Source organism: Arachis ipaensis, chromosome B4 (genome assembly GCF_059453495.1).
Source record: "Arachis ipaensis isolate K30076 ecotype BB chromosome B4, ASM5945349v1, whole genome shotgun sequence".
NCBI lineage: Eukaryota > Viridiplantae > Streptophyta > Magnoliopsida > Fabales > Fabaceae > Arachis > Arachis ipaensis.
In genome coordinates, this window is record NC_142439.1 from 103,435,429 (window position 1) to 103,458,120 (window position 22,692).

The 22,692-nt window shown below is 36.9% G+C and overlaps 2 protein-coding genes and 2 pseudogenes across 3 annotated transcripts; 3 read left to right on the forward strand and 1 right to left on the reverse strand.

Annotated features, from left to right (window-relative positions):
- The first annotated feature begins 1,574 nt into the window (after nucleotides 1-1,574).
- Nucleotides 1,575-6,438, forward strand: LOC107636738 (uncharacterized; annotated as a pseudogene).
- A 2,674-nt stretch (nucleotides 6,439-9,112) lies between these two features.
- On the forward strand, nucleotides 9,113-15,700 carry LOC107639529 (uncharacterized). Of its 2 annotated transcripts, none has more exons than XM_088484205.1 (11): nucleotides 9,113-9,544; nucleotides 11,003-11,180; nucleotides 11,375-11,483; nucleotides 11,615-11,717; nucleotides 12,074-12,217; nucleotides 12,777-12,835; nucleotides 13,035-13,102; nucleotides 13,191-13,242; nucleotides 13,687-13,860; nucleotides 14,020-14,619; nucleotides 15,153-15,700. In XM_088484205.1, the coding sequence occupies exons 2-11, from the start codon at nucleotides 11,173-11,175 to the stop codon at nucleotides 15,366-15,368; spliced, it is 1,533 nt and encodes a 510-aa protein (XP_088340331.1). In that variant the 5' UTR covers nucleotides 9,113-9,544; nucleotides 11,003-11,172; the 3' UTR covers nucleotides 15,369-15,700. The 2 variants fall into 2 exon arrangements, with proteins under 2 accessions (XP_088340331.1, XP_088340332.1); XM_088484206.1 differs by having other exon boundaries at nucleotides 9,138-9,544; nucleotides 11,068-11,180.
- Nucleotides 15,701-16,534: 834 nt separating this feature from the next.
- LOC107639528 (uncharacterized) lies at nucleotides 16,535-18,252 on the reverse strand. The gene is made up of 2 exons (XM_016343061.3): nucleotides 17,886-18,252; nucleotides 16,535-17,078 (listed from the first exon to the last, which is right to left on the reverse strand). The coding sequence occupies exons 1-2, from the start codon at nucleotides 18,069-18,071 to the stop codon at nucleotides 16,680-16,682; spliced, it is 585 nt and encodes a 194-aa protein (XP_016198547.1). The 5' UTR covers nucleotides 18,072-18,252; the 3' UTR covers nucleotides 16,535-16,679.
- A 2,351-nt stretch (nucleotides 18,253-20,603) lies between these two features.
- LOC148568625 (protein FAR1-RELATED SEQUENCE 5-like) lies at nucleotides 20,604-22,458 on the forward strand (annotated as a pseudogene).
- The last annotated feature ends 234 nt before the right edge of the window (nucleotides 22,459-22,692 follow it).

A 22,692-nucleotide genomic window follows, 5' to 3' on the forward strand; every position in this document is an offset into this window, starting at 1 on the left:
TGACCAGAAAAATATGATCTCTAAACCTTTAGAAACTTGGGTTCAATACAAACATGTGGACATAAAGTTTTCCCGAATCTGAGTTCGTTTGTTACATTAACTGTTAAATAGAAAATTGGTCGTCAAGAAGGTTTTAGACTAAACAAGCCTAGGAAATGAATAAGGATGTAAGTTTCCTTAGGAAGGTTTCAAGTTAAAAGGTGATGCAGAGGTATGCATAGTAACATGGTGATGCGGAGGTATGCTTAGTAATACGGTGATGTGAAGGTATGCGTATTTATAAGGTGATGTGGAGTCATGATGAAAAGAAAGAAAATGAAACCATGAATGGATAATGATTCATGAGAACTGTTTGTTTGAATGGGCCTTTGCGCCAAAGTGCTAATGCGGGAATGTCCGCCTAACTGATAGCATGATGTATGTTGAATGGGCCTTGTGCCAATTTGCTAATGCGAAAGTGCCCGCCTAACTGATAGCCTGAGATTGCTAATGCGGAAATGTTCGCCTAACTGATAGCACTGTTCCTTACTGTGATACACATTGAAATGTTATTATAACGAGGCTTAATTGACACGGGTAACTGTGATGCCAAGGTGTCTAATTGACACAATAAAGGGACCATATTCAGAGTTCACTGTGAGTAACGTCGAGTTGCCGGTAGACAACCGACGCATGAGCTCATGGCCTACACTAGGAACATGCATGCATCATCTTGTTTGCGCATATGCATTTCTTGTGAATTATTCACTACTATTTTCCTGTTTGTCTATGCTATCTACTTGTTATATGTATATTTGTGCCTTGAGTCTCTGTGCTTGTTCTTTTTTCTGCTTCGCGATAACTTAGAGACAAAGACCCTAGGTTCCCTTTTTAGCTGAGAACTCTAGGTTCTCACCCTTCTTCTCTTTCTTTCTCCCCCTCCCCAGATGGGTTCGGCAGAGGAGTCCGTTGAGTTTCGGGTTTCGGTTCATTGCCCAGTTTCGACCCTGACATGTCATATGTATTCACTCTAGCTAGCTGAAGGCCATTCCGGAGCTTGACCTAGTTAACTTTTTACTCCTTTTAATGATCAATAGTATTACTTTTTCCTCGCTTTTGTAGTACTTTTAGAGGGGTAGGACATCTTAGTCGTTCGATTCCAGTTTAGGAAACCCATGTGAGTGTTGGGACTGACTTCTTCTTTTGTATCTGTACATATAACTTGGTATGATATGCGGCTTTTGATAGACGGCACGTATCCTTAAACTTAACTCATGTGTATATTTGTATATATGTTTATATATGTTATTTTCCATTGCGTTGTGTTTTCCTACATTATGACTTTAAAGAAACTAACCTTGCGAGCAACTAAACGTTAATCCATGAATAATAGTTTATTCATGATTAAACTGATAAAGGCTTATAATAACATTTTCTTATGAAATCTGAGTCTAGAGTTAAGTAGGTCCTTACGACGAGTAGCACCTGAACATTTGGCCAGCTCAGCCTCTGATCCCTCTCTTTCTTTCCTTCGCGTGCCGCCCTCCTCGCATCGGGCTCCCCTTCTCGGCGACACACTCCACGGCGGCAAAAGCATGCATGAACGGAGTCTTTCTCTGTTCGCAGTTCTGGCGGCGGCTTGTGGGCGGACCGGCGACAATGCAAGTGTCGCGATGGTGGCGGCGGCTATGGCAGCGGCCTCCTCTCCTCCACCGGTACTCTCTCTCTTTCTCGGATCTCCTCTCTCGCTGGCTCGTGCTCAGTAGTGAAGAAGGACCCAAACATGGTGGCGACGACACTGAGATTCATGACGACGGCCGCCGAGGCTCCCCCCTTCTCTTTCCCCCTTTCCCCCTCCCTTTCCCTTTTCCTCCTCCCCTTCCCTCCGGTGCGTCCTTTCCCCTTTCCTTTCTCCCCTCCCCATCGGGTCCTTTTCTTTTTTTTTTTAATTTTATAATTTTTTATTAAGATAGGGTAATTCAGTAATAAAATAAAAAATTTTATTAAAAAGAACGATTTTAATACGAAAAAAAATGTTAAGGATGATTCTAAATAAAAAATTGCGTTGGGGACGGTTTCGATTCTGACCCTCAACGTTAGGGACCAAAATAATACTTATCCCTTAAAATACTGTTAAGAAAACTTTTTTTTAACTAAAATATATTGTTGAGTTTAAATAATTATAAATTATATATTAAAAAAATATCACATCAAAGTTAAAGTTGATTTTCAAAATTTTTATGCATTCAGATGTAAAATCGAAACTTCCATCTTTTACTTCTTTTTTTGTTTTAACTAATATAGTATCAATATTTCCGAGTCTTAATATTTTATTATGATTATGTTGTAAGATTGCTAAATACGAGGTTTTCAAATTATATATGTGCAAGAAGATAGGTAACTTTCATGTAAGAATCTGAAATTTTTTTAAAATGGGAAAACAAAAGTATTCTAATAAGTTATTTTTTTTTCAAAAATAAGCTCTAAATATTAAATAAAGAAATACTATTTTTTTAAGATTCTAAAACGTTACAAATATTATATATATATATATTTCACTTTGTAATATTTTGTTAATTATTCCCAATCAAGTAATAAAAGCCAATAAGAACTAAATATTCCAAATAACTAGATTCCAATTAAAAAAGATATCGAGTTGTATGTCAAGATATCAAAGGAATTAGTTCTGCAACAGCCAAATATTTTAAAAATAGATCTATTACATATATAAGTCTTTTTGACTTACAAGTTATATAAGTTGGGCCAAACCCAACACAAAAGGATGCTCACCCATTCGAACGGGTTAATACGCGCGCTACTCAACAGTTTTTATAATGCGTCCACTCACCATTATGAAAGACGCTTCTTCTTCTTCCTCGATCAAAACTACAACCGTCGTTTTTTCTTCGCGTTCCTCCTCTTTTTCTCCTTCTTCTTTACGTTTCTCCTTATTTTTCTTCGCGTGTTTCATCTTCATTGTCATTTTTTTATTACTGTTGTTGTTACTGCATTTTTTTTCGTCCTTCTCTTTCTATTGATTTTGCAACTTAAGTATTTTTTTTCTTCTTTGTTTGATTTTTTCCTCCCAAGAAGAATGATGAGAATATGAAATAAGAAGAAGCAGCAGAAGATGAGGAGGAGGAAGAGGAAGAGTTTTGAATTATACATACTTATAAGCACATATATATAGAAAATTCTTAAACAATACACCCAAATATTTTCGTGTTACACTCAAATTTGCTGCAAATACAAAAAAATGTTTCATCTAATGCTGCATTTTTTTGTTCTTCTTTTTTCCTTATTTCTTTCTTTTTTTAGTTGAACGAATGTAAGTTCATTATCTTCTAAGTAATTTTGTACCATTATGTGTTTCTTCTTCTTCTTTGTTTGATTTTTTTGTTTTTATTCTTGTCAAAATGTGTCATTGATTGATGTATAAGTTCATATCCCATTTCGTTCATTAAAGTTACTTACACATCAACCAATGTCCGTGCATTATCCAATTTCACAATTGCCTGATTAATTGCTTGAGTGCTTTTATGCTTCTTCACTACTTGTTTGGTTATCTTAACCTACAAGTCTTTTGAAGTATTTCAAGCACACTAGAATGAGTGAAGTGCATGCTTTTTTCGTGTAAATTGTGACAAAGCTTCTTATGCTAGTGTGCATGTGTTCTAACCCGCATGCAATTTAGAACTCACACACTCTTCTCTTCAATGTCACACTGATTCACTCACTCCATTCTAGTGATTTACCTCATTCCAATAATTTGGGCTTCCTTGCTCTTGCATTTACTTATCTTCTTATCCTGTTTTCTATTTTCAGGATGTTTTGTTGTATGTATGGAAGCGGTAAAAAGAACATGCAGCAACCGATTGACCTACCAGTTGAAGGTAGCAACTCGGAGAGTCGCCGGACCCCTTTGCTCATCTTTGAATGCACCGAGGACGGTGCAAACTTTTAAGTGTGGGGAGGTCGTCTGACCAGTCGGCATTTTTGGGTGACAAGTTTCTAATCCCAACACTTTTGCATTGCATTTCATTTTTTAGGTCTTTTAGGATTTTTAGTTGCAAATATATGTATATATTAAACTTAGTAAAAATCATGATATTTTCCAAGGATTTTATCTATAGGACATCCCAATTGATTTGAGTAAAAACTTTTCATTGAACTTGCATGAACTATACATTGTGGATCATGTTTTTGAGCTAAGAATACAAGCATGTGAGATTTGAGCCTAATTGCGTGGTTACATCTTATAACCACTTATTTTCCTTCTTGTGTGCATTATTCTCTTTCTATGATTGTAATCTTTGATTTGTTTGATTCTTTATGTCCATTATTCCGTGTATACATGCATTTATATGATTGAGGTCATTATTTTATTTAGCTCACTTACCCAAATAGCCTACTTTTTATCAACCTTTGTTAGCTAACTTTGAGCCTACGATTAAACCACTTTGTTCTTTAATTTAGTACATTACAAGCCTTAAAGCGAAAAACAATAAATGTCCTTAATTTGGATCTTTAATTAGCTTAGGCTAGTGAGTGTGTGTATCATTCAAGTGTGGGGAAACTTGGGACATTGATTGAGATAAAAGGGTATTTTTGTATGTTGTTGAAAATATTGGGAATTGGGTACATACTCATGTATCAAATGTTTAGACCATATGCATTGATACCTTTTTACATTATTACATCAAAAAGAAAAAGAGAAAAACAAAAGAAAGATAATATATATATATATATATATATATATATATATATATATATATATAAAGAAAAGAAAAAGAAAAAAAAAAGAAATAAAAAGGGGACAAAATGCCCCAAAGTAAGGCTCAATAAGAATCAATGCATATGTGTGATAAAAAAAAAGAGAATGCATGAGTATGTGAAAAAGTGAAGAATGGGTAGTTAGGTTAGCACTTAATTGTATATGTTGTTATATAGGTTAGGTGGGAAATTTAGGTTAATCAAATATTCAAATTCTAGTCCACTTAACCATATATATAACCCTACCTTGACCCTAGCCCCATTACAACCTTGTGGAAAGACCTCATGATATTTATATGCATGCATGAAATAATGAGTAAATAGCCATTTCTGACCATGAAAGATTCATATGCTGACAAATCTGACCATGAAAAATTAAAACTAAAGTTATACCCATACAAGATAAGTTTTATACGACAAAAATAACCAATAGTTAAATTTTTGTTTGTAATTCCATAAATACCCTCCTTTTTCCCCTTCCTTCTTCAACTTCCTTCTATAACCATTACTAACTCCACTGTAAATTCATTGTTCCACCAGATCTACTCTATTCTCACATTTCCCAAATATCTGCATCTTGCCAACAACCACTGCATTCCTCTCCTCTCTTCTCCCAAACCCAAAGCCTCATTCAATCTTCATCCCTTCATATTCATATTCTGCATTCAAACCCAAACCCCTCAAAACCCTCACCACCACCAAACCCGACACTCCGTGTATTCCTAAATCCTACATCGGCGATATCTCCTCTGCCATCTCATCTTTCTCTGTCATAAACACAACTGCCGCATGTCTTCCCAAAAATCTCAGGTCACGCTTCCAAAATGACGACACACTCTATGATCTCTTCTTCTTTGCCTTCTTCCCAATGCTTGCCGAAATCGCCGACTTGTAGGCTACGACTTCGTTGCCATCAACATGGAGCACAGCCACGGCGGAATCTCCGACGTGCTCCCCTGTCTCCCGCTTTCGCAGCCACCGGCACTGCCGCAATCCTTCGTGTTCCTGAGAGCTCCACCACTTGGGATAAGAAATCCCTTGACTTAGGCCCACAGGGGATCATGTTTCTAATGATCGATTCCACAGAATCCGCCATCGACATCGTGTCGTTCTGCCGGTTCCTTCCCATCGGGATCCGTGGCTCGGCTCACTCCGTCGTCCAGGCTTCCGATTACGACATAGATGAAGGTTACCTTGGTAGTTACCAAGAAGAGATGTTGATTATGAGCCAGGTTGAGTCCGTTGAGGGAGTGAAGAACGTTGGTGAGATTTCAGCTGTTGATGGCATTGATTGCATCCAAATGGGATCATTGGATCTGAGCGCGAGCTTGGGGTACTTGTGGGACCCAGGAAATGGGAACGTGAGGCAGTTGATGAGGGAGGCTGAGGCGAAGATTCTAAAAAGGCGCAGCGGTGGTGGATTCGGCATGGGGACTTATCTGTCTGGGTTTGCTATGCTGTATGATGATCCCGGGAATCTCAATTCTCAAGTCACGTGGGTATTACATGGTGTTTGATGTTGTTGATGTTGGGTTGTTTAGCAGCATTACTGTGGAAGATGTGAAGAAATTCAGGTTGAGTTTAATTGATGAAAAGCATGATAGTAAGGAGGAAGAGGACAAAGATGGTGATGAAAGGAAGAAGAGGAAGGAAGAGGAAAAGAGAGGATATTTATGGAATTATTAATAAAAAATTAATTATTGGTCATTTTTGTCAAACAAAACTTATCTTATATGGGTATAATTTTAGTTTTAATTTTTCATAGTCAATTTTGTCAGCATCCGAATCTTTCATGGTTAGAAACGGCTATTTACTCTGAAATAATTGTTGATTGTTAGATGAAAAATAAATCTTTGAAATCATGATTAGGGGAAAATTGAGTGAATCAACCCCAAACACTTGAGCAACTAGAGCGGATACACATCCGGTGAGGGTTCGATTGCTCAATTACATGTCTCCACCTATGATCATATTTTCTTACAAGTTTGTAAAAATCTTTAATAACTTAATTCAATTGTGGATTTGATTTGATTGTTTTATCCCTATGCTTATATATGTTCTCTTGGAAATTGATTTATTTTGACCAAGTAATTGCATTTATTTAGATAGATTGCATGTAGATAGGTTGCATTTAATTAGTTTACATTGAATAAATATTGATACCCTTTGTTTCTTTCTTGATTCTAGCATGAGGACATGCTTGGTTTAAGTGTGGGGAGGTTGATAAACCCCATTTTTAGGGTTTATCTTGTGCTTAATTTAGGGGATTTTATCACATTTTTCCACATTTATTCAATGAAATAGCATGGTTTTATGATTTTCTCCTAATTTGTGCTTAAGTGTAAAAACATGATTTTAGGCCCTTAATTGCCAATTTTAAATCACCTTTGATTCCACTAGATGCCTTGATGTGTTTGTTAGTGAATTCAGGATGGAAAGGCTAGGAATGGATCAAAGGAGTGAAGAGAAAAGCATGCAAAGTGGAGAACTCATGGAAAATCAAGGATTTGGAGTGCATGCATCGACGCGCACGCATGGAAAATGAAGTCGCATGGCGACACGTACGCGTGACATGACGCGTATGCGTGGAAATTAAAATGCCAATCGACGCGTACGCGTGACCCATGCGTACGCGTCGTAGCTCGCACGTGACATCATTAAAGTGAAAATGCTGGGGGGTGATTTATGAGTTTTCCATGCCTAAATCCAACTCATTTCTGAGCCTATTACATGCAGAATTCAAGCTTGAGCAAGGGGGGAGGGGGAGCACATAGTGTAGTTTTTGATCATGCTTTAGTTAGTTTCTAGAGAGAGAAGCTCTCTCTTCTCTCTAGAATTAGGTTAGGAGTAGATTCGAATTCTTTAGATCTAGGTTTAATTCATGCTTTGATTTACTTTTCCTTTCTAATTTCTTGTTCCTTTACCTTTGCTTTCCTAGTTTAGTATTTTACTCTTTGTATTTGTTTACTTTGTTGTTGATGCACTCTTGTTCCTTTTATTTTCCTTTAATGCAATTTATGTTTGATTTCTTTTATTGTTGATTTGCTTTGTTGTTGTTAACTTCCTTGCAATTGGTAGTTATAAATTTACATTTCTTGCAATCTTATTTTACCTTCTTTTTATGCCTTCCAAGTGTTTGACAAAATGCTTGGAAGGACGTTAGAATAGATTTTTCTCCTCGTGGCTTAAGTTGAGTAATTGGTGACGCTTGAGTTATCAAACTCTCTTGTTGATTGATAATTGAAAGTTGCTAGTCGATTTGAATATCACTAAAGCTAGTCTTTCCTTAGGATTTGACTAGGACTTGTGGTCTCAAATTGATATCCACTTGACTTTCCTTCATAGTTAGAGGTTAACTAAGTGGAGCAATGAACAATTCTTGTAACAATTGATGATGATAACAAGGATAGGACTTCTAGTTCTCATACCTTGCCAAGAGCTTTCATAGTTGTTAATTTATTTCTTTTGCAATTTACATTTCTTGTTTCTAATTCAAAAACCCCAAAATATACAACCCATAGCCAATAACAAGAATACTTCCCTGCAATTCCTTGAGAGACGACCCGATGTTTAAATATTTCAGTTTATTTTTATTGGGGTTTGTTCTTGTGACAAACAAATTTTCGATTAAGGAATTATTTTTTGGTTTAGAACTATACTTGCAATGAGATTTCAATTGAGAAATTCTATACCGACACAACAATTTCCGCTCATCTGTTTGTTAGGAAAAGTTTTTGTAATTAAATATTAAGGATTTCAATCTGGCATTTAGATATACAATCCATTGAAAAGGTAAAAAAAAAAAAGAATTTGAGCTTTGTAAGAAAAAAATGCAGTAGAAAAGTTATTAGAACCAGTTGTTCTATTAATTGAATTTTTATAGAATAAAGTGTTTATTATTAAACGATTTTTTCGGTTGAATCACAATTGAACTAGTTGAACCAATAAACTAGTAATTAGAACTGTTTAATGACCAGTCCGATTTTCAGAACTTTGATTTTAACTCACACATTTAAACATTGTGGGTTGATTGAGGGTCAAAAAAAAGTTTAATTATTCTGTTGATTCTTATAGTTTCACGAAATTTTTAATTAGGTTCCTATACTTTTTTTCTTTTTAATTGACCAACAGAATAATTAAACCTTCAGAAAAATAAATTCGGATTCGCCTGACATTTCTCTCATAATTGTTGAAATCGGACGGAACATCGAACCACAAAACTGGTGAATCGGCCATGAGATTGGTCCGGGTCATGCATACAAGATACAACCGGCGAAACCAATTTGAATCGGCCAGTTTAGTGGAAAATCGGAGAACCGCTCGGTTTTTAAAACCCGGACCGGTTCAAATTAAAAAAAAATAACCCCAGCCCCATATTGAAAGTTGAAACCCTAGCTGTACTCGCCTACTCCGTCTCGAGTTCAGAGACTCTCCCCCATCCTTGTCTCCTTCACGCTTCAGTTTCACCTTGCTACTCTCCCCCATTCTTCGTGACGTCGTCCTTCCTGGCCTCTTGAAGAACCGAATGGCTGAACCCTCCTTCCAAAACGGCAGCCAACCCCAGCTGTATCTGTCACCTCGGTTCACCGCCATGGCCCCACCGCATGCTCACCTCCGTCGCCGCGCCTCACGCCGGATCCACTAGCTCTCCTCCGCTCGCATCTCGCGTCTCCGCCTCCGGCTGCCTGTGTCTCGCTCGCGTCTCGGTCTCTGTCTCGAGCTGAGCTTCCTGCAGCCTTGCGCTGTTCCCTGGAGTGCTCCACTGCCCCGCTGCTCCACTCTCTTCCCTGCCGTGAGCATTTACTTGTTTTTCAGTTTTTTTTTCCCGTGAAATTTCTTGTATTGCTCTGAATTTTATTGTTGATTGGTTTATGAGCTGATTAGAAATAATTATGGCAGGGTTGAATTGAAATGTTGAATTAGTTTTGAATTGCTGAATTAGTTGAATTGGTTTTGGAATGGTTTTGAATCAGTTATGAATTAGTTTATAAATTGCTGAATTTCTGAATTTGCAGAATTGCTGAAATTTCTTGTGTTATTGCTGTGAATTTTATTGTTGATAGGTTTTATGAGCTGATTAGAAATAAATATGGCAGTGGTTGAATTGAAGTGTTGAATTAGTTTTGAATTGCTGAATTAGTTGAATTGGTTTTGGATTGGTTTTGAATCAGTTTTGAATTAGTTTATGAATTGCTGAATTTCTGCATTGCTGAATTTCTGAATTGTTGAATTATTCCTTGGATATAATTCATGAATTGTTACTCGTGTTTTAAATTAAGATACTATTGTAGTGTTTAGTCACCAAAAAAAAAAAAAATTAAGATACTATTGTAGTAGTACTGACTAATTGAGACTTGATTGTTGTTAAATTAAGTGACTATTTTTTTTTTTTACCAAAGATAGGAGACTCTAACCCGCAACCTCTTAATTGAGTATGGGGAGACTATGCCATTTGAGCTATTACTCATTGGCAAATTAAGTGACTATTGAGGCTGACTAATTCAAATTTTAATATTAAGTTTTTGACTATTTTATATTTTTTATTTACGTGGGATCGAGTCACCGGTTCAACCAATGAACCAGTTGAACCAGTAGTTTAACCGATTCGAGCATCAGTTAAGTTCTGACAACTATGTTCCTCTTGACAAAATGAAACCCGAGTTCTCCCAACCTCCAGTTCCCTACTTTCCTTCACCACACCACTCAGCCAGTCACCTACTACCCTCTCTGCATGTCCTTCTTCTCCGCCGCGACCTCCTTTCTCTTTGCTTACACCGGCTCCTCCTATCCTCCGGTCTGCTCTGCCGCCCTGCCTCTGCCGTTTTTTTGGCTACTTATGTTTACATTTTTATTATTGACCAATGTGTTATTAACTTATTATTTAAGTGCTAATGTTGCTGCTGCTATCAATATGGTATCGCTGCTGTTGTTGCTGATTGTTTATCAATTTGATTAAATTGTTGATAACATAGATGACCCGTTGTTGCCCGAATTCGGTTTGCTTTTTAAATTTTGTGCAAGGCATGTTGAATTTTATTGATTGCGATTCATAATATAATTTTATGTTAGCTTTATTATTTGTTTTTTATATTTGGTAATTGAAATTTCTATTTGGAATTTGGATTTATTTTATGCAATTAAGATTGTTTAATTTTAATTATAATTTAGTTATTCTGATTATATCATTGATTAAATGGTTGGATCTATGGGTACCGATAATTTGAACGGTTCGGTTCGGTTCAATTTGTAGTACTTGCTGAACCAACATAAAAAATCTTCTCCTTAATAAGATCTCAAAATAAATGGGCGATGCAGCGTGGCAACGTTAGGCAGCAGACACGACGAACCATTTGGTGCTTTCTTATTTCTAGGCTCTAAGCTCTCTCTTTTCCTCCCACTTTGAAGAAAACGATCACAAAGATGAACAGGTGAAGTTGCTTTTCATCATTTCTCATCTTTCAGTAGCATAAATTACATTTCTTTCTTGCACATTTTTGGTTCAAATTTATTCACTTTTCTTTGAACTTTAAAGTATGTTAGAAAGAGTGTGTTTCCATTTTCTCCCTCTTTCTATGTTACTAATTATTATGGGTCTAATTGAATGTGTTTGCTGCGTTAATAGACTGGTGAAGAAGAGTGTTTCAAATTTCTTTGCGTTGAAAATTCCAAGCAAGTCCCTTTGTACCGGGGTTGTCAAAGTTCCTGGTTCCAATGTTGCTGAAATTCTCAATGTAAGTGGATAATAATAATAATAATAATAATAACTCTTGGTTTATATCCCATCTATGATTATGAATATTTACTTTATTTGTTATTCTTTGTTTTTATATTTCCCCAATTGATGTGGTTTGAAAATTTGTAGGAGAATGAGAAGAAGGAGAACACCACAAGCAATAGTATTCAACAATATGATATTGCTATTGTAGGAGGAGGCATGGTTGGCATGGCTTTGGCATCTTTCTTGGGTAGCTAATACACTAATACTATTCTTCCTCCGCATTTTTCTTTTGTCTTTTCTTTGATTTTTGATAGGAAAAGAGCTGTGGTTGAAGAAGCTGGAAAAAATAATTGATAGATATTGAATCAACCATATGCTGCTATCAAGTGGCTTAAAAATTTTAGAAGAAATAGTTTATGGTCTCCGTTCTTCTAAAATAGAAGTTAAGGGGATGCGTTAGATGTAAAACATTCATGTGTGTCTTTCCAGTTGCTTAAAGCTTTGGGAGAGATTATTCATGACAATAGACCAGGATATAATTGAAGGCAAATAGTTATACTTCTAATTTGGCTAATTATTCTCCTAAATGTGTTGTTCTTCCAGCAAGTATGCCAATGACTAAGCAGTTGAGTGTTGCAATTATTGATAGTAGTCCTGCTCTCAGTGGTAGCTTGAGCATTAAGAAGGAAGATCCCCCTGATCCAAGAGTCAGTACAGTAACTCCAGCAACTATATCTTTTATGAAAGGTATCCAGCTTTTACGTTTGTTTTTCACTACTACCGTGGTATGCTATCAATTTCAAATGATCAATTTTCTTTTATGGATATAAAATGCCCAAAAAAAAAGAGAAAACGGGAGAAGTACAAATATTAAAGAGGGAATAAGAAGTATAGAAAAGAGCAAAAAAGGGGGGGGGGGGGGAAATTCAAGATTACGGAATGGATGCTAAGCTATTTGTACGTGCTTGAAATTGCATCTCCCTTGGAACTGCCATGAGTAGAACAAACAGAAGTGGTCAACCATTCTCTTATTCCTGGTTTATGTGAAAATAGGCACCATTGCTTTTTAAAAATTGAGCCAATAACTGCTAACAGAATAGAATCACTCCCAGGACTCTAATACCATGTTTTGTTTCCTATTTGGAAACTTTTAAACTATGATTTGAACAGAAGTTTGTCTACACCATTGTTTGAGATAAAACAGAGATTCCAACATACTGTAAACTTATTTTCAAGAATGTTACAAAAAGAGGAAACATATTGTTTATGTAGATAATGACCCTTATTAGTTGATCTATTTTCCCAGATGCTGGTGCTTGGAAATATGTTGAGCAAAATAGACATGCATATTTTGACAAAATGCAGGTATTCCCAGATGCTGGTGCTTGGAATTTGTGCACTTATATATCAGTTGTCCTTTGATAGTTTGTTCATTTTTCCAAGCTCCTAGTTTCACTTGCCAAGTTCCTTTTTTGTTGCTAAACTCAAGGCATTATAACCATAAGGATGTTATTTTTGTTTGAATTGTTCAAAATTTCATAGATTATTTTGTATCCTTTGGCAGGTCTGGGATTATACTGGGCTGGGGTATGCTAGATACAATGCGAGAGATGTAAATAAAGACTTTCTTGGGTAAAAGTGTGAACATATGTGACATTGAAGAGAGCCTCTTTTTGAGAACAGCTATCATATTATTAATACCTTAAACTTGATCATTCAGGTGTGTAGCAGAGAATAAAGTTCTCCATAGTGCCTTATTGTCATGCATACAGGTAGAATATCAGAATATTTTATTTTATTTCATTTTGTGATCTATAGTATATTTTTTGCATTTTAACTGCATGAACTGTGTTTTCTGTTGGAAATTCTTTACATTGTTCACAGTTGGAAGCTATTAGGAGGATTTTTAATCCTCCTCTTCTTTAATCTTCTTTCTCGTTAGATGTTATAAATTATCCAAATTGCCATCAACACTGGTATAAAAATGAAGAGAGGTTTTGTATGATATCTTTGGATGCTCAGAAATTTCTTGTAAGTCTAAGTCATCAATTTACGTGTAGGTTCAGATCCATCACAACTAAATCACTAAATCTAGCTAGCTATGTTTTTTCTGCTTCCAAGGTTCTTCTGTCAAGATTATTCCTTATGTCAGTAGAAAACTTTGTTATTCTAAGGCATGATACTTAATTGTATTGCAAACTACTAATTTTTGGCAGGATTCTGATTTCAAGAGAACAATATATCCATTGAGGTTAAATTCAATGACTTTGAACCGAAGCAGCATGTCTGTAGTGAGGGAGAATATGAGCAGCAGAGAATCATCATCTGCTCAAGGTCAATGTGCAAGGCTGCAACTTAGTGATGGCAATAGCATATATGCAAAGTTGGTGGTAATTAAACTTTTGATTATGAATTTGTTATAATTGCATTGTGATAAATAGTTGGCAAAACAATGGTAATTTACATTCTGGTAACCAGTTAGAAGCTATCTGATTATTGCAATTTTATATGCAACAATTGATATCTGATTAAACATGATTGTCTTGAAGGTTGGGGCCGACGGAGGAAAATCACGTGTTAGAGAATTGGCAGGATTCAAAACAACTGGATGGAACTATTCTCAGAATGCAATCATCTGCACAGTAGAGCATCCTTCTGAAAATCGATGTGCATGGCAGCGGTTTCTACCTACAGGACCAATTGCACTTTTACCCATCGGTGATAAGTTCAGCAATATTGTTTGGACCATGAGCCCAACAGAATCAAACCAGCGCAAATCAATTACTGAGGAAGAATTTTTGAAGGATGTGAATTCCGCTTTAGATTATGGATATGGTCCTCATCCTACTTCAAGCTTATCTGGAACCCGAGATGTGTTCTCTTGGTTTCAAATGGATACAACAGTATCAGCCAATGAATCCTTTGAAGTTCCACCAAAAATAACCAAGTTAGCCTCTGATAGGATGGTGTTTCCTTTGTCTTTACGCCATGCCAACTCCTATGCTTCGAAACGTGTTGTTCTTATTGGAGATGCAGCCCACACTGTCCATCCTCTTGCTGGTCAAGGAGTCAATTTGGGTTTCGGAGATGCATATTCTCTTTCAAGAATTATTGCAGAGGGCATTGCTTTAGGCACTGACATCGGAGAGGTATTTATTGTTTACAATGAGCTTATCGATACATATATGTGAAGTTAGATACTTACATATTCTATTTGTCACTCTTTGTGAACTCAGCATCCCTTGTAATATGTATGTTCTGATTTAATTTGAAAGAGTTTGAAGGTTGGAGGATGAGGTATCTTCCTAAAGTAGTGTCATTGGAGAGATCAAGGATCAAGGGTGCGCTTGCTTTGCATTTTCATTTTCTGATTTTATTTTCAATATTTTTTTTTTTTATTTTTCTGGATTTTGTGAAGTTAAAAGAGAAAAGAGTGAAAACAACAAATCCTATTTTCTGTTTTCACTTGCTGTTTCCTTCACAAAATTATAAAAACAGAAAACACTGGAAATCAAAACAGAAAATGAAAACGTAAACCAAACGCGCCTTGCTATATAAATTTTGAAGTTGGGATTGCTTTCTGGCGCCTTTACACCCTTGTGTGGGACTTTGCCAGGGATATGGAATGGAATGGCATGTAACTAGTATGATTCTTTCTTCTTTCTGCATGCTTGCTGTGCAGGTGAATTTGCTAAAGAAGTATGAAGCGGAGAGGAAACCAGCAAATATTTCCATGATGGCGATCCTTGAAAGCTTCCAGAAAGCTTACTCAGTTGATTTCGGACCTTTTAATATACTTCGAGCTGCCGCCTTCCATGGCGCAAACTATATACCACCGCTGAAAAGAAGTATAATTTCTTATGCTTCCGGAGAGCAAAACTTCCCCGTCTTCTTGTAATGTCGCTTCGGCCAAGTTATTTGCTGGCTTCAACTGGCAGATGAAAATCTTGCTTGTTTGTTTTACTGATACTGGCATCAAAATAAGTTTTACATGAAGGTTTAAACACTAGCTTTTTGCTTTTTTTTTTTCTTTTGTTTCCCTTAAATGGGGGATTGTGTATGAAACATGAGTCATGGCCTGTTAAATTGTTGTGTGTTGATCCTTCACTGAAACTGTGGCCGTTGTGTGTAAATAGCACCAGAAGTTGTTTGCATGATGGAAATTTTGATGTAATAAGTAGATAGAGAATGACTTTGATGTTTGATGATAAATTCAAAGCATTCTGAAAATATTTGACCCATAATTATGAACTTCACTATGATTTTTTTTAATGGGGATGAGGTATGTTAAAAACGATTTTGATTAATTGAATTATTTTGTACTAATATTGAAAACCTAATCTCTTGCTGATGTATTAATTTCAAGTCTTTTTTTTGTGTTGATGAAAGTGTTTTTAATTCTATTGAATTTAGATCCTTTAATTTAAAGTGAGAAAAATGGTAAAGTAGTAACGTAAAAAATTAATTACTTTTGATTTTGTAATTTTTATGAAATGTGTCTATCTTATTATTATTATATAGTAAACATTTTGTGAATGTAAAATGATATATATTTTATTAACTTAAAATTACTTATATTTTCTAATAATAAAATCGTAAAATTTTATTTCTTTAGAAGAAAGGAAGAAACTGATAATCCAAATAGCAATAGGATGGGATTAGATTGCACTTAAAAATAAAATCAAACCGGTCCAATTCAAACCACAACAATGTATATACTTCTAATTGGATTGATTTTTCCTTTAAAAGTTAAAACTAATTCAAACCATACCACAAGCACTCCTATGTAAATCTGCACAAGAATGAAGAATCACACCTAATATATCTGTGTTAATATTCATCATTCTAAAAGACATGATGCCAATAAAATTATGAAATGCTACCAGCAATGGGCATTTCCCCTTGAAGCCTCTTGTTTCTGTCCCCAACCTTCATTCCTATCGTCTCCTAAAGTTTGAGACAAATGTAAATAAGCAAACACCCAGCCTTCCATTCTAGAAGTCAATGGCTTGAGACTAGTGACTACAAACTATTTGTAAAATCTAAGTGTTTCGAAAACACTCGTCAGCAGAACTCAGAGAAATAACACTAGTAATTCAACTAGCTAAGGAAACAATATACACAGCATGGTCTTTTGTAAATTAGAATATTCATTTAAGGTGGCTACATCTGAAGTTCTGACCAATATATATATTGATAGGGAATGAACTCAAACAAAAATTACTCCATTTTCTTTAATGGTATCGATAACAATACCCAGTTTACCTTCAATCCTTTCATTGTTTCTTGGTTCATAAGCCAATGCATACACATCAGCCTCCTTTGATCGCTCGGCAATAAGCCTTCCAACGACTCTACAAGCATTGTGATCTGTCAGGGAGGGGAGAGAGTTTCGAAGATCCTTGGCGTTTGTGGTAGCGACAGAGATCACTTTGCTTGTCCCTCGGTGCATCACCTTAGCGTGAATGAATCTTTTTGAAAAGAAAACGTTTAGTAAGAACGGTCTCATGTACATATCTGTCCTCTGCTTCCATGATTTCCTGTTAGGTTTCTTTGCAGCTTCACTTCGAGATCTTCGGGTCCAAGCAGCTTGGATGAAAGAGCACCCCTACAAAATGCAGATGTTGATACAAAGAGTAGACTGAGCATGGAGAGAGAGAAAGAATTGAAATTACAAACACCCTGATTTGGCCCCTGACAATTCGATGTTAAACAATCTCGTCACTATATTTTTATTATACTTGAAATTCCTAAGCATACAAATCTTCGACAAAAGCTGTACATACACAAGGAGGACTAACATTTTCACCTTTTTTTGAAGTTTAATTTTGATGCACTACGGATAATGTAAAATATTTTACACGTCTATTATATCCATTCTTTTGGATAACCATTCATATAGATAGTTACCTTTTCTGACATGGCTTTACAATAATGCATCAAAATTAAATTCTTTTTCCAATGGTAAGGGAGAAACTTGTTTGGAAAGGCAATAATGAAAGGTGAATTTGTAATGTTCATACCCCTAGGGCTTTCGTACCGCAAATTGCATGACTAGGACAATTGTCCAGCTGAAAACTGTTAGCAACTAAATTGGGGTTTCTCTTTAAAAAATTGAGAAGTGGAACAGTATCATATACGGTTTTCATCTCAAAATGCTCGATTTTTTTACAATTTAGAACCCCAATCAGAACTCAGAAGTTCAAAAGATCACAGTAAAGAACAGGTTATGTGAGCCTTAGGCTTCAAGTTCATGAGAGGGTGAACCCTAAACTTAGAGGAACCAAACTGATTTTAATATGAACCTACTCTATGCTACTATTAAGACTGAAAGGTAATTCTTATTTGATAATTAACATAGAAAAGAATGATTTCGTAAGTGCAAGACTAATCAAGTAGAAAGAAAGAAGCTAACCTCGGAGAGATGAGTGTGAAGATGGAGACTTGGCGGGATGGAGGAGAAGGACAACGAACGAGGAGGAGAATCACCAACCGCTGACCACCAGCGGCCAGTGGGAGTGGTAGAAGAGAGGCGGAGGAGCGGCGGACAGCTGTAGGGCCTGGGCAGCTGTGACGGCGGCAATGCAAGTTGAAGCGTCATCCGTGTTGATTGGAATGCTCAACGAGAAATATGAAGATGAAGTTGGGAGCACTTATGAGCTTCTAATGACTCCGATGAGGTGAGTGTGATATGACAGTGGATTTGAGAATTGAGTGTTTGACACAGCAACTGGACGGAGACGCAATGCACAGAGTGCAAACTGCAGAGGACATTTTACCACATTATCTTTAATTGTTTTTTTTTTTTTCAAATTTTATATATAACAATTATAAAGATTATGGGAACTTAAATTAACTATTTGAATCTTATAAAAAATAATTTATATTAAAAGATTAAATATTATTGAAACTATTAACATTATTTGTTTTTAAAATGAAATAATTTCTAATTTTATTTTTAGAAAAATATTTCTTTGAAAAATGAGAATAAAAAATAAATAGATCCTTAATTTTTTTTGTAAAGATAAATTCGTCTTTTACATTAAAAAAAAATACAAAATCATCTCTCACATCTTTAAAGGCATGATAAAGAGGTCCCTTTATCCAATTGCTAGTTTAAAACGTAATAAAATGAGGGGAGCTGTTACTGTGCTAAAAGAAAGATTTTTCAATAGGTGTGGATCTTGCATGTCTCAACGTAGTGGGAACACGTGTCCCGTTAAAACATTCATTGCTTCTGCAGGTGTTGCAGTCGAAGGCAGCTGGTGCAGCAGAGGGTCCCACAATTCAGTAGGGGTGCGGGAATCGAGGTTTCTAATCAAATAGATTAGAAGTAACAGTAAGCTAATTAATTGGAGATTAAATATAATGTAATGTAATTGGTTTTTTTGTTTTTTATGCTCGGGCCTCAGTTAGGTGAAAAAATTGAATGGGTCTAGGGGAAATATTATACCCAAAACAAAAAAAAGAAGAGGACCCAACCCGTCAGCTTCTCCCACACCCTCCGTCACTTGTGAAGTCACCCCGACCCCCCTGTATGAAGCAAATCAAATTAGTATCAAATTGAAACCCTAGCCGAAGCTTTCGTCGAGTTCGAAGTTCGCTGGTGTTATGTATATGTAGCTTCCCTGGAGATCGAAGTCTTCAACCCGTCTTCGCCGTCACTGATCACAGCTGCTACTTGGAGCTCGGCCTCCGTCGTCGTTGTCTTCTCAGGCGCGCTGTAGCCACCGTCTGTTTGCCGTTCACGTTCGCGTCTTCATTCAGAGGTCGGCGTCGTGTCCATCTTCGCCGGTGACATTCAGTCGCTGTTTGTCGTTCGAGTTCGCATTCCCGATCGTCCGGTTGCCACGCCTCTCTATCGCCTGGCAACGCTGGGACCTAACCGAGAGCTACACCTGGCCGTCAAACTGCTGTCTTTTGTCGCCTGAGTGAGTTCCCCAACGCCCGCCACCAGACAATACACCTAGACAAGGCGAATACTCTGCTTCAAACTCTACAACTTCTGAGTTCTATTACAATAAGTAAGTTTTTGAATCAGTAGTATGTTGGATATTTTCAATAGACTGAATTGAAGTATACTGAAGATATGTTCTCTTCTGTATGACGCTGATGTTAAGCTGTGAAATCTCTTATTTTGTTTTAATTTTACTACACTCGACATGCATGATGAAGTGGTTTAACCATGTCACTGGATGACTTTATAATTGCTAGCTTTTGGAAACTTAGTAAGTTGATTGCATGTGAAATTAGAATAATTGGATTTTAGGAATTAGGAAATTTTAGCTGCACAAATAGCATGTTTGCAGAAAAGTTAATACGTTAGCATCATGATTCCACTGGCATTAGTATCTTCTGGTTAATTACGACTATTTTCGGGAACTTGTGGATTTGCTAGTTGTTCTTTTGTCGTTGTTAGTCGGTTCATTTTAATTTTTTTTGCTTATGTTGTGATTTTCTGTGCGTGAAGTTGTTAAGTTGAAACTTTGCTAAATTGTTGGGATGATGATGATGTAATTTGCTAAGTTGTTAGGGCGGTGCGAAGTAATTCGTTGAATTATCTATTTAGGTCCTGTTCTTGATTACTTGCTAGATTGTTTTTTTGTATTTACTGTTGTCTGGGAGATTATTGCTGGATATTGGTGATCATTGGTTTCTTGTATGCCGAATGGTTTCTTCCTCTAACAGAAAAAAAATCTCAACAAGAGTGTTTTGTTGAGTGTTTATTTTGTTTCGGAAGTCAATTTTTTTGTGATCAGCGTTCATACTGTGAATGCTGTTCTGCTATTTTTGTTGGGGTTATTTTCTTTCGGAAATCAGTTTCTTTGTGATCAGTGGTGAAACTCTGGATGTTGGTATGCTGTTTTTTGTTTTGTTTCAGGAGTCAAAGTTGTTGTCACGAATGCTCAAATTTTAAACCTTGTCGAAACTTTTTTTGATGTTTTGGAAATAAATTTTGTCATCAATGCTTATAGTGAAAGTTATGTTGTTTTGTTCTAAGGCTGTGTTTGGAAGAGGTGATTGATTGCTTAGTGATGTTTTGTTTTTGTCGTAAGGCTGTGTGTTAGGTTCAATTTTCATTGTGTGGGAAATTCCTTGAGGTATATAATAATTAATTAGGTAAAGTATTTCAATGGAGGTGACTCTGAGTGAGGAGGATGCTGATTGTGGAGGGAGTGAAGGTGATGCGTACGAGGATGAAATTTCTGAGTTGGAAGACCTCGCGCGGACTGAGTGTGGATGACATCCTGAAGAAGGTGGGACAACATTGATAATGCATATGAGTTCTATCGGGGGTTTGGAAACCTGCATGGATTCGGGGTATGAAAGGGTGACTCTGAAAAAGATTGTGAGGGGAATCTGGTAAGGTATAGGTTTTTTTTTGTAACAATGAAGGCTTGAGGGAACATAAACACTACGACAGGATTGACAGAACGAGGGTACACAAACCGGAGACAAGAACTAACTGCAAGGCAATGTTATCGGTTTATTTAGACAAAAACGATAAGTATTGGAAGGTTAGGAAGTTAGTTACAGAACACAATCATGAGCTGACACCGGCAGGAATGGTGCACTTGATTGACAATCATCGTGGGTTAACGAAAGTTGCAAAGAGTCAGATAGTTGGGATGCAAGCACATGGTATTGCAACGTCTAAGATTGTAGGGTACATGACTGGTATGGCCGGTGGCTATTCGTTGTTGGGGTTCCTGAAGAAGGATGTCTATAACTATGCTGACAAATAGCGGCGTATTAAAATAGCTGATGGCGATGCAAATTCTGCATTAGTGTATCTAGAGGGAAAAGCCGAATCAGACCCCATGGCAATCGCAAAATATAATGTGACTAGTGACAACAGGCTCATGAATCTGATTTGGGCGGACGGATCTAGCAGAGTTGATTACCAATACTTTGGAGATGTATTGGCATTCGATTCAACCTACAAGAAAAATAAATACAAGAGACCGGTTGTGATTTTTTCTGGATCAAACAATCATAAGCAGACCACTATATTCGGGTTCGGGTTGTTGCTTGATGAAAGTCTGGCATCCTATCGGTGGATGCTGGAGAATTTGATGGAGACCATGTGTGGTAAGAATCCATCCGTAGTGGTGACTGACGGGGACAAAGCTATGATAAAATCAGTTTCTGAAGTCCTCCCCGAGTCGATGCATCGTTTGTGTGCATGGCATGTGGAGAAGAATGGCACATCAAATGTGAAGGATGTTGATTTACGTGGGTTGTTCAGGAGATGGTTGTACGCGAATATGGCGACAGAGGACTTTGAATCGGAATGGGAGCAGGCCGCCGATGAGTATGGCCTTCGTGAGAAGCAGTGGTCATGCCAGATATATGATAAAAAGGAGATGTAGACAAGTGCTTATCTGCGTGACAAGTTCTGCGCGGGCTACCAGACTACATCCTACTGTGAAGGAATTAACGCATATGTGAACAAGTTTTCGAAGTCCACCCACACAATTTTGGAGCTGGTGCAGTGCTTAGAGATGGTTGCTCGTGAGTATCAGAATAAGGAGATGCTGCTCCAGTTTCAATCCATAAACTCGGTTCCGATTATGACAACATGCCTCAGAAGTATTGAACGATATGCCGCTTCAGTGTACACCAGAGAAGTGTTTGGTGATGTTAAGAAGGAGATCGATGGGGTTGGTGCGTTGATCCTGATTAGCAAAAGGAGGATCATGAATACAATGGTATACACCCTGGAGGAGTTCGAAGAACCTGATGTGCATATAATGTCGTCCTTCGGTCGGTCATCTTGGAAGTTAAGTTGCCAATGTAATTTCTGGAAGAAGCATGGTTATCCATGCAAGCACATGTTCTTCATCATGAAGGCAGAGCACCTAAAGGATATACCCGATAAGATCGTTCTGCGGAGGTGGAAAACTGATGCAAAGTCCCCTGAGCAGTACAGAGAAACTTGGGGAGATGTTAGCGAGCGTGGTGTCATCCTCCGACATGGGGCATGATGAGCGGATAATTTATACCATTTTTGGCATTGTTTTTACATAGTTTTTAGTATATTTTAGTTACTTTTTATTATATATTTATTAGTTTCTATGCAAAAATCATATTTCTGGACTTTACTATGAGTTTGTGTGTTTTTCTGTGATTTCAGGTATTTTCTGGCTGAAATTGAGGGACCTAAGCAAAAATCTGATTTAGAGGCTGAAAAAGGACTGCATATGTTGTTGGATTCTTAC